At 41.7% G+C, this 15,084-nt stretch overlaps 1 protein-coding gene across 4 annotated transcripts in view; it reads left to right on the top strand.

The window, feature by feature from the left end:
- Vezt (vezatin, adherens junctions transmembrane protein) overlaps positions 1-15,084 on the top strand; it is a 74,278-nt gene that overhangs the window by 40,764 nt on the left and 18,430 nt on the right. For 3 of the 4 annotated variants that reach the window (NM_172538.5, NM_001304572.1, NM_001304720.1), the window contains exons 6-9: positions 1,382-1,519; positions 4,749-4,896; positions 10,543-10,874; positions 14,529-14,722. In NM_172538.5, coding sequence (NP_766126.2) covers positions 1,382-1,519; positions 4,749-4,896; positions 10,543-10,874; positions 14,529-14,722 — 812 coding nt within the window. Of the gene's footprint in view, positions 1-1,369; positions 1,520-4,748; positions 4,897-10,542; positions 10,875-14,528; positions 14,723-15,084 lie in introns of all 4 variants that reach the window. The other variant, NM_001304575.1, reaches the window with a different exon arrangement.

The following is a 15,084-nucleotide window of genomic DNA, read 5'->3' as shown; positions in this document are numbered from 1 at the left end:
TCGTTGTTGACTTACTTACACAGCGTCTTATTGAGAGGCCTGAGTGATGAGTGGCTATGCGCCCAGCCAGTGCTTAGACAAGTATACCAGATGCTGGGACTTGTCAGTTTTCTGACTTTTACCCATATCATGGACTTAACATGACAAGGTAAAGTAGGCCATTAAGCACGGTTCACCCTGGTTATGCTCTTGTACTGTACGGTGGCCGGTGGGTAAAGAGAATTGGAAGTCGTCACCTCAGTCTGTCCATCTAACTGGACAGTGGACAGAAAAGTCACAGAGGATAATCAGCCTTGCTCCCAGTGTCTCAGAAATATTTCAGTCTGTAGAATTGATTCAGCGGAGCACAAAGCCTGCTGCTTCACACCGAAACCAGGAGTGGTCTGCTTCTGCCTCCCTGACTCCTTAATGGCAAATAATTTAACCTTTCTTTTCCTGTGTTTCCTTACTTAAAATTAAGCCTGTCCGTCTTTGTCCATATCTCTTAGTTTGGTTTTACATTGTAAAAATTCTACTTCAGTGTCTGTTATAAAGATGTGTGGTTTTATGGAGAAGGCATGCAAATGACGACAGTTTTGTCTTGCTATTGGAGGAGGTCACTGACTAGAATAACTGGCAGCATTTAGCCCTGCTTATACTCAGTCGTAGAGCAACACATTCCAACACGTCACTGTTGCACATGCTTTCCGCTGGCCAGGCTAAGGAAAGCCCATGAACTGTGAGAGCGTGAGTGTACTGGCCCGGCGCACAGTAACCGTCCTTTGCCTTTCTGTTTGCATCCCCTGTTGGCCACTGGTCCTGCTACCTCTCTGCGCCTCTCCTTCACTGTGGTAGGTAAGTGCCAGTGGCAGCAGGTGGGTGACGAACTTTACCCTACACTTCTGAATGTACAGGACATATTCATATGCAGTCATTCGTTGCTCTGTACATGTGACCAGACAAGTGATTCGTGAACAGGATGAAAATGCGTAGTGAGCATGACATAGTGGTGATAATTAGCCCTTCATACAGCCTGTTGATACTGGCTTTGAACCTGTAAAGTAGTTCTACTGTAGTGTACTTTAGCAGGTAGAGTGTCTTTATGTAGAAATCTACACATTCTACTTAAACATTCCTCATTTCCATCTCAAATAAACTTTTCTCTATATTTGACTAAATATTCCTTGAGATTTTACATTTTTTCAGTTGATACTCTTTGTTTCATTTGTGTGTTCTAGTGGCTTTGTATGTATCAAAAGGAGGGGACACAATATGAAATACTTATAGTAATTTTAAGAAAGAAATTGTTTCTAAATGTAATAGAATTGTGGATTTAGGAAACACAAACTTTAGGACACCTGTACAGTTGTATCACATTTTACTTTTCAAGTTTGCTTGACAGGGTCAGTGCTGCTTGCTCATTTAATAAGGCTGCACAGCATCCCGGCCAGCATCTCATCGGCCTTCGGAAAGCCGTCTACAGGACCGTAAGAGCCAACTTTCAAGCCGCAAGGCTAGCTACCTTGTACATGCTGAAAAAATATCCTTTTGTCTCCGTGTGAGGCTAACAGTGTTTCCAACACCCTGAGTGACATGTTACGATTGCATCTGAGAATGAACTATGTGTTGAGATTGCCTAGTCCATATCTGAGTTTCTCTTCACCTTTGTTTTAAAACTGGAAGTGCGTTGCAGGGGAATGAGAGTGACCGACAGGAAGAGGTCCTGCCTATGGATGGGTCATTACAGCAGGGAAAGCTTCTCAAAATCTCTGTCTTCACTGGTCTACAGAAAGAGGTCAAAGAGCTTGGCTCTGTTAGATGAGACCCTTTCATTAAGAAAACGAGCAAATGTGGCAAATTTGTGTCCTGACATGGCAATGACCTGGTAACAGGAAATCCTTCCCCTTTCAAAGAAGACCAGCGCTGGATTGCCTAAGTTCAAATGTTGGCTGCATCACTTTTTACTGAATCGGTGACTCTAATTAATTTAAGCTAATTTCTTCTTCTCTGCTTTAGGCAGTAATCCCATACTTAGTAAATTAAGAGTCATAAACCTGTTAAACTGTGGGTAAATAGAAGATTAAAAAACTACTTTGAGCTGGGCGGTGGTGGTGCACACTGTTAATCTCAGCACTTGGGAGGCAGAGACAGGTGGATTTCTGAGTTTGAGGCTAGCCTAGTCTACAAAGTGAGTTCCAGGACAGCGAGGGCTACACAGAGAAACCCTGTCTCAAAACAAAAATAAAAACAAACAAACAAACAAAGCTACTCTGTACCTTCTCCAGTTTGCTGGGTACTGACCAATGTAGTGTTTAGTGCTTACATGTGCCATATGTTTTAGTACTACGTGCTTCACACAAACCCTCTGGCTGGATTTTTTTTAACTCTACTTTATGAAAACCAAAAGGAGAAGAGATTTATAATTTAAATCAATATATATATATATGTATATATATATATTCAAATCATATATATATACATACACATACATATACATATGTGTGTGTGTATATATGTGTGTGTATATATGTGTGTGTGTATATATATATATACATATATACATATATGTATATATATACACATATATATAAAGTGTGATCTCTTTGGAAGTGAAGAGAAAACAATTTAATTCTCATGAAGAACTTGCCTGTCTACTTTCTCTACTGCTTAAAATGTCTGCAGCTATGTGTCAGATACTCTTCCAGGTGTTTAAGAGACAGAGCACAAACATGAACTACCACTTCTGAGGACTTTTGAATGTGATCAATAAATAAGCCAGCATTCACAATGCAGTGTAAATGCTCAGGGAGTCTCCCAACATAGTAGGGCAGCACATTTGACCCAGTGGGATTGAAGAAGGTTTTCACATGAATTGGGCCTCCGAGAATGAATAGGAATTGATCCTGAGAATACGAGCCTGTATTACAGATAGCAAGATGCAAAAGAACATGGAAAGAGCTAGACACGGTGGCACAAACCGTTAATCCCAGCAGAGACAGGTAGATCTCTGAGTTCAAAGTCAGCCTGGTCCACAAACTGAGACTGCAGGGCTACACAGAGAAGCCCTCTAGGGAAACAAACAAACAAACAAACAAACAAACAAAGAGAATATGGAAAGAACCGACTTGATAGTGGCTTAGGAACTCCATCCAAGTAGGTAATCATTCAGTGAGTTTTTCTTGAACACAAATACAGTGCTAGGCCATCATCTAGTACTGTCACTAGCTTATTGTTATGTGCGTAGATACAGTGTATGCCCCAGAACATAACTTCAGAGTAGGGAGAAGGAGAGAAAGGGCTTGCACCAGTCAGGCTTTTGCAATGCTAAGCACCTAGCAGTGAACAGGGGAACCACGCTTGTTCCAGTGACACTTACTTTCTTCTAATAGAGGAGATGATAAAAATGCGCAGTTAAGGTTTGCAGATATGCCAGGCAATGGTGGCACATGCCTTTAATCCCAGCACTCAGGTGACAGAGGTAAGCGGAATCTCTGAGTCTCTGAGTTTGAGCCCAGCCTGGTCTACAGAGTGAATTCCATGACAGTTGGGGCTATACAGGGAAACCCTCTCAGAAAAAAACAAAAACAAAAAAACAAAGGGGGGGATGTTTTGCTTCATGTGCTTAAACATGAAGAGGGTAATGCAGAACTTGAGGATTTTGATACAAATTCTCTGGACTTTCACTGTAGCTAGATGAATTGAGCACCCAAGATGTGGTGCCTGTGTACAGAGCTCCTGGTAAATTAACTCATGCGTGAGCTCCCACTGAACAAGAACAGACTGTTAAAAGCCAGACGACATTGCACAGAAAGTAAGATATCCTAGAAGAAGCTGGAAACATACACAGTATGACACAGAAATAGATTCAGTATAAATGCAAATAAAAGGGAAGGAGTGAGGATTGAAAAGAAAAAGATAATTAGGCAACATTATAAGATGACTCCAGCCAGTGCTGAGGCTGAAGCAGGCTTATTTCTTTTTTATATCATTCTAGGTATGTACAAAGAATATGGTCAGTCCTAAGGCCTAAACAGGGTAGTTAAGGAACAAACAAAGCAAAAAAAAAAAAAAAAAAAAAAAAAAAAGGTCTTATGATTACTGCATTCAGGCTCTTAACAAGACCCAGCAAGATACAAAGAACACATTCTTCAACTGTATTCACCTTGATCTACCTCCATGCACGGTGTCAGATTCCTGCCAAATTCCTAGGAGTGGCCCCAAACGTTCTCCACCTCTCCACCGAGGAAGATAAAGAAAACGGGTCAGTGAAACAAGCTAGAGCCAACAGGTGCTAACTAACTTCAGTCTGGGATTCGCTGGGCAGAGGGATTAGAGAGGCAAAGAGAAGTGCTTGAACACAGAGGGGCCCTGAGCCACTGCACAGCAAAGGCTGTTCTACAGCTTTAGAAGGAAGCTTTCCAGAACAGCAGCGCTTTAGCCACTGCACTGCAGGCCTGCTCTTATGTGTTTTTATTGCTTTCAGAATAACAAGAAGTTTATGGAATACACTGAAGAGGGCAGTGGGCTAGGCAGTAACTAGTACTGCTGCCTACTGTGAGCTATTTAAACAAGACACCTTATTTAAAGTATCCCATAAGATGCCTGAATGTTACATCGATATGTGAGACCTTGCTATTCATTTCTTTAAAATAACTATACAAATCTGTCTGTGCTCAAAATAAAATTAGTAAATATAATGTTTGGGTATTCTTGGCTATCTTAAATGTGCTAATGAAGAGGTGCTGTTGACGGCCTTAACCTAATTTAACCTACCCCCTGAACTCTGAGAGTGACAATGTCACCAACTACATCTGTGTGGTACCTTTTAAGGAGCTGGGGCTTGGACTCAGTGAAGACCAGATCTCAGAAGAGGAAGCTCGTAACCTGACAGATGGCTTCAGCCTGCCTGCCTTGAAGGTAACCAGCCCTCTTAGAAGGAAGGATGAGGAGTGCACAAGACTGAGTGTGCACATGGCCTGTGCCATTGCTCTCTGACACCGGCGGGGCTCCTGTTCCCCTTCCGTGCCACCAAACGCCATGTGCTTTAGGTGTCATGACACTGGCGTGAAGAGCTGAGAGAGCATACAAATTGGTGAAGAGATCCTTGTAGCTTGGTGTCCTTGTTCTTAATTTAAAACACCATAGAGTATATTTAAAAATAAAGGAAGCCCTAGTGAGTTTGTTTCAACAAACCTGAGCAACACACTTAATATGTCTATCTTTCTTTATAAAGTCCCCACAATTTTTCTTCATACCTTAGGAAATAATTTTCTCACTAGAAGCAGCTATGTGAAAGAATATAATTGACAATATAAAAGTTAAATTTCAAACTTCAAATACTTGAAGTGAAATAAGGAAAACTAGAATAACTTCAGATCTTTCTATATAAGGAGTACTAAGGTAACTAAAGCTTACAAGGGTAAGAGTTGGGCTCGATGACAGAGTGTGCGCCCTAATATGCATGAGGCCCTTTCTTCCATCCCAGCACCACAGATGGCGTCAAGCAAACAAAAAGAACAAGCAGAAGCTAAGCAGGACACACAAACTGGTCAGTCTCAGAGCAGAACAAACAGCCCATGCAGTAGACCTCTTCGTTATACTCTTGAAAAAAGTACAGAGATACCAAGTGTTTTACAAAGGAAGTCGATTGTTATCAACTTCATTATCAAGGATATTATCAATGATAACTTCATTATCAATGAAGATTCAAGGAGAACTCAAATACAGGTGGTGACAGCATACACCTGACAAATGAATTCAAGTCTGCACAAAAGTGGATAGCTGTAACCAGAAATTTCCCTCTTACTAACTAGTGAGGGTGAATCCCATACATCAAAAGTATGCTAGAAGCAAATTACAGTTCAGCCCTGGAGCATCAGCAGTAACATACCTGAAAACACTTCATGAACTGCTTTCTTGATGGCCATGTCAGGGGTGTTTGATTGGTTGGGTTGGTTTTGGTTTTGTGAAAATGTATTTCTCTGCTGTGTACCCCTGGCTGTCCTGGAAATCTATAGAATGGGCTGGTCTCGAACTCAGAGATCTGCCTGCTTCTGCCTCCCAAGTGCAAGCATTAAGTAAATTTATGCGCCTCCACTCCCTGGCTGTGGCCATAGAAACATTAACAAGAACAAATAATGGGGGGAACCTAAGGCAAGTCATAAAAACCTCCCATCATGCCAGCACTCAGGAGGCTGGTGCGGAGCCCACCTGGAGGCAGCCTGCATTGCATGCAAAGTGTGACCCTGTTTTAGCAGTCAGTTTCCAGGTGCCTTATTTACCCTTTGTTTAGCAGGCTCCATGGAGATAACAGGTTCTCTTTGAAACTGCCCCCGATAACCATGCAGTTCCCATGTTGGCAGCACTTACCAAGATACATTTTATGTTGAGATATGTATCTTTTTTCTATTTTTACATGGTACTATTTTGTTTTATTTATTTACATTTCAAATGTTGCCCCCTTCCCAGTCCACCCTCCAAGAGTTCTTCACCCCATCCTCCCTTGTTTCTGAGAGGGTACCCCTCCCACCTCCCTACCTATCCACTCTCACCTCACCCTCCTCCCTCACATCCCCCTTCCCTGGGGCATCAAGTCTCTATAGAAGCATCTGTCTCCCACTGAGGCCAGACAAAGCAGTCCTCTGCTACTATATGCCAGGGGTCACAGACCACCCCATGTATGCTCTTTGGTTGGTAGCTCAGTCTCTGGGAGCTCCCAGGGGTCCAGGTTAGTTGATACTTTTGTTCTTCCAATGGGGTTGTGATCTCCTTTAGCTCCTTCAATCCTTCCACTAACTTTTCCATAAGGGTCCTCGACCTCAGTGCAATGCTTGGCTGTGAGAATCTGCATCTGTCTCAGTCAGCTGCTGGTAGAGCCTCTCAGAGGACAGCCATGCTAGGCTCCTGTCTGCAAGCACAACGTTGCATCAGAAATAGTCAGGATTTGGTGCCCACCCATGAGATGGATCTCAATTTGGTCTAGTTACTGGATAGCCTTTCCTTCAATCTCTGCTCCATTTTTGTCCTTGCATTTCTTTTAGACAAAAAACAATTCTGCTTCAAAACTTTTGAGTGTAGACCCCATCCCTCCACTGGGGACCCTGTCTTTCTACTAGAGATGGTTTCTTCAAGTTCTGTCTCCCCACTGTTGGGCATTTCAGCTAATGTCATTGTCATTGAGTCCTGGGAGCCTCTCGCATCCCAGGCCTCTGGGACTTTCTCAAGGTCCCACTCCCCACCCCTACCCACTGCAGCTGCAGCTTCCATTTATTCTCTGGGTCCTCTGGGCTTCTCTTCCTGTCTCCCCAATACCTGATCCTGTCCCCCTTTTCCTCTCCCTCTGTCTCCCTTCTTACTGTCTGTGAGTTATATCATGGGTAATCTGTACTTTTTTGGCTTAATACCTACTTATCAGTGAGTACATACCATGCATGTCCTTTTGAGTCTGAGTTACCTCACTCAGGATGATATTTTCTAGTTCCATCCATTTGCCTCCAATGCAAATGGAGGATGTTCATGATGTCCTCATTTTTAATAGCTGAATGTTTTTTGGGAGTGGGAACTATGATAGAATAGAGGAGTGGCTGCATAGGTTATAGTAGATCTGCATACTAAACCTTTGCACATCCGCTGTATCTAGCTTGCAAAGACTTTGGAACAATGTCTGCTTCCTCTGCAATATTCACATACATAGTTCCAAAACAGCTGGCACTTTGTTTTTAGGAGGGGGAAGAGTAGGAGAAAATTCTAATAATGCTCACTGGGTTAAGGGAAAGAACATTGATCAATTTCTTTTATTTCCAGGGTAATCCTCAGGATCATGCTTTTACTCTGTACAGGAACAAAGTCTTTTTGAAAGAATAAATTGAGATATTTTTAGTTAAGCAGAAGTGAATTTATATCTTAACCTGGACTCTAGTTTGGTCTTAAATATAAACTATTCTTTAGACTTATCTCATTTTTTTAGAAAAAAAAAAAAAGGTTGTAAAACCACAACTGCTTTTTTAAAGTGTTAAATGAGAAGATTCTCAAAATGTCTAAAGCAGAGCTGGTCACTTAATGGGTCCTTAAAATCAGTCATTGCTTCTTGTTTGTGTGTTATAAATATACTTATGTAAATTCACAGGCTATGTGTTTTCCTTTTCAATTTTATTTTATGTATATGGCTATCTTGTCTGCATGTGTATGTGTGCAATGTGTGTGTATATATGTGTGTGTGTATATATATATAAACAAATATATATGTAATAAAATATATCTCCACAAGTCAGAAGAAAGTATCAGACCCCCCCTACCCTGACTTGACTTCAGTTCCCAGCACCACATATAAGCCACTGTGTGAAGCTGGAATCAAAGCCAGAGCCTCTGTAAGAGCAAGTGCTACTAACCACCAAGTCATCTCGCCATCCTTTTCTTTGCTCCTCATTGCTAGTCTTTAAGAAGGATTCAGAGAAGCAGTTTTGATGGTTTTACAGCTCTTTAAGTTATGTTTGTTCAGTTGTTAAGATGTCTACTGAGTTTCCTATTTAGGTTTTGATGTAATTTTTGGTTTTGTCCATTTTTTAAATTAAAATGTAACTGTGTCATTTTCTCCCTTTTCTCCTCCCCAACACCTTCCTTGTATGCCACCCCCATCTCCATCTCAAAATTGTGGCTTCTTTTTCTTTAGTTTTTATAATGTGCATCTTTTCTTTAGTTGTTAATTATAGCATGTGTGTGAGCATGTATGCATGCGTGTGCATGTATAAATGCCTAAATATATGAATATAACCTACTCAGTCCACTCTGCATGTATATGTGCATGTGTCTCTGTGTGTGAATGCCTAAATATATAAATATATGCTGCTTAGTCCATGTAGTATTACCTGTATGTGTGTGTATAAATATAAATATATATGTGTGTATATATACATATACATACATACACACACATATACATATATATATATGCCTTCAGGGCTGACCACATAGTACTGAATAAACAGCTAAGGGCCCATCTCTGGGGCAGACTCCTGCTACTGCTCTCAGCAGTTCTTAGTTTCCCGTTGTTCTTTGTCGAGGACGGAGGCCCCTTGAGACCTCCTCCTCATGAGGAGTCATCTGGTGTTACACTTCTCTTGTTTTCTGCTCTGTCTCTCAAGCATAAATTCACAGAGACCAGAGAGATAACTCAGTAGTTAGGAGCACATAACGTTCTCCCTGAGAACCCAAGTTCAGTCTCATTACCCATGTTAGGCAGCTCACAACTTCCTGTAACTCCAGCTCCAGGAGATCCGACAGCCTCTTCTGGCCTCTGTAGCCATTTACATTCATGAGTATAAATACACATGAGTATAAGTACACACATAGTCATTTTTTAAAAATAGGTTTGCAGTTTTCATGCCAGACATGCTAATTCTTAGAACAAAGTAGTAGCCTCATTTTGAACCCCAATTTGTCTTCCTCTTCCTTTCCTTGAGATAAGGTCTCAAAGCTGCAGCCTTAGAACTTGCAGAGATCTGTTTGCCTCCTGTGTGCTGGGTTAAAGGTGTGAACCACCACAACTGCCTTGAGCACTAAGTTCCTTTTTTTTTTTTTTTTTTTTGCTTGCATGTATGTCTTTGCACCACATGTGTGAAGTACCTCTGTTCCAGGACCACCTTGAACTGGAATTACAGATGGATGTAAGCTGCCTGACATATGGTTGCTAGGAATGGAACCCAGCCCAGGTGCTATGTAAGAGCAATGCCTGCTGGTAACTGCTGAGCCATTGCTTCAGCCTCAAACTCTTGATGTGTATGTATAGGTGCACACATACCACAGCATTCCTGTGGAGGTCAGAGGGCCACTTGTATGGCTCTCTCCTTGCACCATGTGAGTATTGGAGATGCAGCCCAAACGGTCAGGCTTCATAGCTAGTGCCTTTACCTGCGGAGCTATCTCATCTGCCTAAAAATCAATTTTTCCATTTCTAATAAATTTGTGAGACAGAATGTCTCTAGGTATATCCCTGGCTGTCCTAAAACTCACTGTGTAGAACAGACTGGCCTCTAACTCAACAGATCTGCCTGCTTCTGCCTCCTGAGTGCTAGTGTTATAGGCATGTACCAGCATACCTGGCTTCGTTTTATTATTTTAAATTATATGTGTCTGTATATATCACAGGAAGTCAGAGGTATCAGTTTCCTCTGGAGTTGGAGTTACAATCAGTTGTGAGCTGTCACATGGGTGGTGGGAAATGAACCCAGGTCCTCTGGAAGAGCACTGAGCCATGTCTCCAGCCCTTCACCCATTCTTAGGTCATTCTATCTAGGATAGGTCTGTGCTGAATTACATATAGGTGTTGGCTTCTCTACTAGTATAGAACAACTCCCAACTCACAGCTTATGACTGCGTATTTCAGGATAGTGTCCTTGGCTGATCTTAGAGTTAGTTCAAGTTCAGATTGGTCATTATTTAGGATAATGTGAAAAGTTAAAGTCAGATGCTAAATTTATAGTTTGTTTTGAATATTGACATTTTTATTGATCAGTATGTTTTCAATCTCCCCCCACCCACCTTCTTGTTCCCCCACCGCCATCTTAGGTTTTGTTCCAGCTCTGGGTGGCACAGAGTTCAGAGTTCTTCAGACGCCTGGCCCTGTTACTTTCTACAGCGAATTCGCCTTCAGGGCCCTTACTCACTGCTGCACTTCTGCCTCATCATATCCTCTGTGACGTGACTCAAGGTCTACCTCATGCTCACTCTGCCTGCTTGGATGAGCTGAAGCGCAGCTATGAGTTCTTCCGGTACTTTGAAACTCAGCACCAGTCAGTCCCCCAGCGCTTATCCAAGACTCCGCAGAAGTCGAGGGAGCTGAGCAACGTCCACACAGCAGTCCGTAGCTTACAGCTCCATCTGAAAGCACTACTGAATGAGTAAGTTGAGAAGCTGTAAGGAATCATCAGAGCAGTAAGCAACTGTCACTCTCAGTCCATTTGGGCTGTTCCTGTCGCCCCTAGAAAGAAGGAAGAAAGCGGCGTGTGAAGGATGGTTTGTAGGCACGGGCTATCAGGAGACAATGATTTCTAAGCACTACAGTTTAAGAGAAATCGTTTATAGCTTTCCCTTTTCTGGTTTCAGCAGAAAATAGATGCTCCTTATCTTTGAGAGATAAAATGGAAAGGTGTTTTAGTTTGTGTTTACTGCTGTGAACAGACACCATGACCACAGCAACCGTTATAAAGGACAACATTTAATTGGGGCTGGCTTACAGATTCAGAGGTTCAGTCCATTATCCTCAAGGCAGGAGCATGGCAGCATCCAGACAGGTATGGTGTGGAAGGAGCTGAGAGTTCCAAAGGCAAACAGAAGACTGACTTCCAGGCAGCTCTGGCAAGGGTCTTAAAGCCCTTGTCACAGCTTTACACTTGTGTAATACATTTCCTCCAACAAGGCCACACCTTCTAACAGTGCCACTCCTTGGGCCAACCATAGTCAAACCACCACAAGAGGATTATCAAAAATAAGCATCTTTTTAACCCTCTTAACGTCAGACGTTAGAACTGGAACTCACAGTCTGAGGGAAGGAAGTGCCTGTCAGTACTCTATAGCATTATGAAAGGTGCCACTGTATATAGTTACAGGGTAATACTTACTACTTTATAAATACATCAAAACATGTTTGGAAATATTTCTATAGCACAAAATAAACTTCTTGGCCTCAGTAAAGGGAAGTGTCCATATTTCATATTTGTTAATCCTCAGTTTACATAATACTGGCATCCAGCTATCGTTTCCAAATGGTTATAACCTGCTTTGATATGCTTTTATCTCTTGTAAATATTTTTCTCATCTATTTCTAAATAGAAATTTTCATATTTAAAAATGGAATAAGCCAGATGTAGTGGGGGATTCTTTTAATCCCAGCACATGGGAGGCAGAGGCAGGTAGCTCTCTGAGTTCTAATCTAGTATATAGAGAGTTTCAAGATAGCCAGAACTACATAGACTCTGAGAAAGAAAGGGGGAGAGAGAGAAGAAGAGAGGAGAAAAAGAGAAAAAGAGAAAAAGAGAAAAAGGGAAGGGAAGGGAAGGGAAGGGAAAGGAAGGGAAGGAAAGAAGGGAAGGGAAGGAGAGGGAGTTGGACCACAGTAGTCATTCCCACTGAATTTTTTTCAGTAAATTTCCAAAATATTGATAGAGTAGGACTAGAGCAAATGGGTGGTTAAGTTCTTGTGCTGGTAATCCAGAGGTCATTGAGATTTATATAACTGATGAGATTGCAGGTGATAAATTTACCTGACCCATAATATCAAATCAAGAAGTAGAGAGAGAAGTGGGAAAATCAGATGTAGGAAGTGGACCAAAAGGCCTGGACTACCCTGTACTCTCACAAGGCTGACTGAGCTGGGATGAAGGGGAACAAGATACAAAGACAGCAATGGAAGTTCATAGACATTTGAGAAGATAAGTTTTACCTCAGTTCAAGGCCTTGGCGATAGGAAACTTGTGAAAGATTGGAATGGGAAAAGGATAGAAGCTGAGGTGAGGCTATCCCAGTGCTCAGATGGCAGGTGGATACTAACCACCAGTTCATGGCAAGCAACATGGACAGACAGTAAGGCCATTTCCACAGGAGTGGGGAGCAAAGGCTGGATTATCTGAGTGTGTCAGAACAGGGTCTCTAGAGCAGCAGAGCTGACAGGATGAATGCACACACGCACACATACAAACAATTATATATATATATATATATATATATATATATATATATATATATATATATATATATATATATATATATATTACACATTTATATTATAATATATTTCAGATTTATTACTTATGCATGTGTCTGTGCACTTATATGCAGGTACTAACAGAGGCCAGAAGAGGGTGTTGGATGGTCTAGGGCTGGAGTTAGAAATGGTTATGAACTGTCCAAGATAGGTACTGGGGACCAATCTCCAGTACTGTAAAAGAGCACAAGTACTGTTGATCACTGAGCCACCTTTCCAGCCCCATGAATATAAGTTATAAGAGAAGTTTTCACCCACAACTCTAGTTCCAGAAGATCCAGCACCTTCCTCTGACTCTGCCGGCACTAGGCACACACCAGGGGTACAAGACATACATGCAGGCAAAATAATCATACATGCAAGATAAATCTTCAAAGAGGGCCTTTTTTTGGTTTTTTGGGTTTTTTTAAAGAGGGGTTTTAGTAGATTGCAGTAGGGACTAGGTAGTCCAGCAGTAGTTGTCTGCATCCTGGCTGAGAACCTAGCTTTTCTGTCTGCAAGGCAGCCCCAGTCTCTTCTGCAAGGTTGGATGTCTCAGCAGTCCCAGTCTGTCCTGCAGACCTGAGTGATCTCTAAAGAGCTGCGGCTCCTTAGTCCACATCACAGGGCCACACACGCTGGGTTCAGATGCCACAGAAGATGCGGCAGCAGCATATAGGTGTTCATCAGCAAGGAAAGAAGAGGCCTCTCCCTTCATTGAGTTCTTCCCTAGAACCCTCACAGACCTGAGGATCAGTCTCTTAGTTCGTTCTGGATCTGATCAAGCACCCTAAAAAATGTGCGGCAACAGAATCAGAAGTGGGCCAGGCATGTTGGAATACCTTAGAAAGAAGGTGGATTAAAGGGAAAGATTGCGACCCTGATCGCGCATAGACACAGTGTTAAAAACAAGAGGCTGGAAGTGGGGATTGTACATGAGAAATGTGTGATTCTGTCTCAAAACAGGGCGTTCATCATGTGGCACTGTCACTTTAGTGTTTTAATTAGCAAGTACACTGGGTACAAATAGCATATTTGTTTCTCTCCCACTGCTGTGGAACTCCTCTCTCCTGTGTGGTGGGTGAAGGGGTTGGCTGTTAGTGAGTTAGTTGGTTTGAGACAGGAGCTTGCTTTGTAGCCTGAGTTGTCTTCAGACTCCTGCTCCTGTTGCTCAGGCCTCCCAAGGACTGGATTGTAGGACTCCACCCACTCCCTATCTATAGTTCTTATATATATTAAATATATATAATATACATGCACATATATATACACCATTTTACTGGTTATAAATTGTTTAAAAATAGAAGATGGCTTAATTTGTTCCTTTAGATCAGAAATTGTCTAGTAGCCGAGCAGTGGTGGCACATGACTTTAGTCCCAGCACTTGGGAAGTAGAAACAGATATGATCTCTGATTGATGCCCACCTGGCTTATGGAAGGCGTTCAAAGCTAAATGAAGAAACTCTTATCTCAAAAACCAAAAATGAAAGGAAGGAAAGAAGGAAAAGAAATTCTCTAGTATATATGTAAGAAATACTCCGTAAATACATTACTTAATAGTCCTTATAAATTTTCATTTGTTTCAGGGGGTGGTTTAGGTTGTTTAACCAAGGACTCTATCTCTGAGCTACGTCTCCAGCCCTGCTTAGTCATTTTTAAATGTACAGTCCAATCACGCTGTTGAACAACCATCACCACTATTGTCTGCAGAACTGTTTTAATTTAATAGGCTTAATTTCTTAAATACTCCTCTTAAGTGATAAAATTTCCATTTTGTCTATTAAAAACCTATTTCTCATTTTCTGTGTTGCAGAGTAATAATTCTTGAAGATGAACTTGAAAAGCTCGTTTGTACTAAAGAAACACAAGAGCTGCTATCGGAGGCTTATCCGATACTAGAGCAGAAATTAAAACTGATTGAACCACACGTTCAGGCCAGCAACAGTTGCTGGGAGGAAGCCATTTCTCAAGTGGATAAACTGCTCCGGAGGAACACAGATAAAAAAGGTACGTGTGGATTATTTTCAGTGTGTGCTTGTCAATTATGCTCACTCTATCCTGAAGGGATTCCTCTGTTTGTGGCCTGTGTCGAAACAGATGAAACTGGCTGCATAAAAGTTCTTAGTTAATAGAAAGAAGAGGTGGATGAAATTGATACTCAGCTCCAATCACCTCTAATATAAAACACATATGATGTGAACATGCATCCCATTGTTATAAACTGGAATGAAGGGAGAAATGTTGGCAGTAGTTTCTACTGTCAGAACTTCCAACTCTTATAGGTTGAATAATAAAAGAACTGGGTTAAGCCAGGTGTGTTGTTGCTCAACTCTAAGCTCAGCTCTAGGGAAGCAGAGGCAAGAGGATCA

This window comes from Mus musculus, chromosome 10 (assembly GCF_000001635.26).
Source record: "Mus musculus strain C57BL/6J chromosome 10, GRCm38.p6 C57BL/6J".
Taxonomy (NCBI): Eukaryota; Metazoa; Chordata; class Mammalia; order Rodentia; family Muridae; genus Mus; species Mus musculus.
This window is presented reverse-complemented; position numbering and strand designations above follow the sequence as displayed.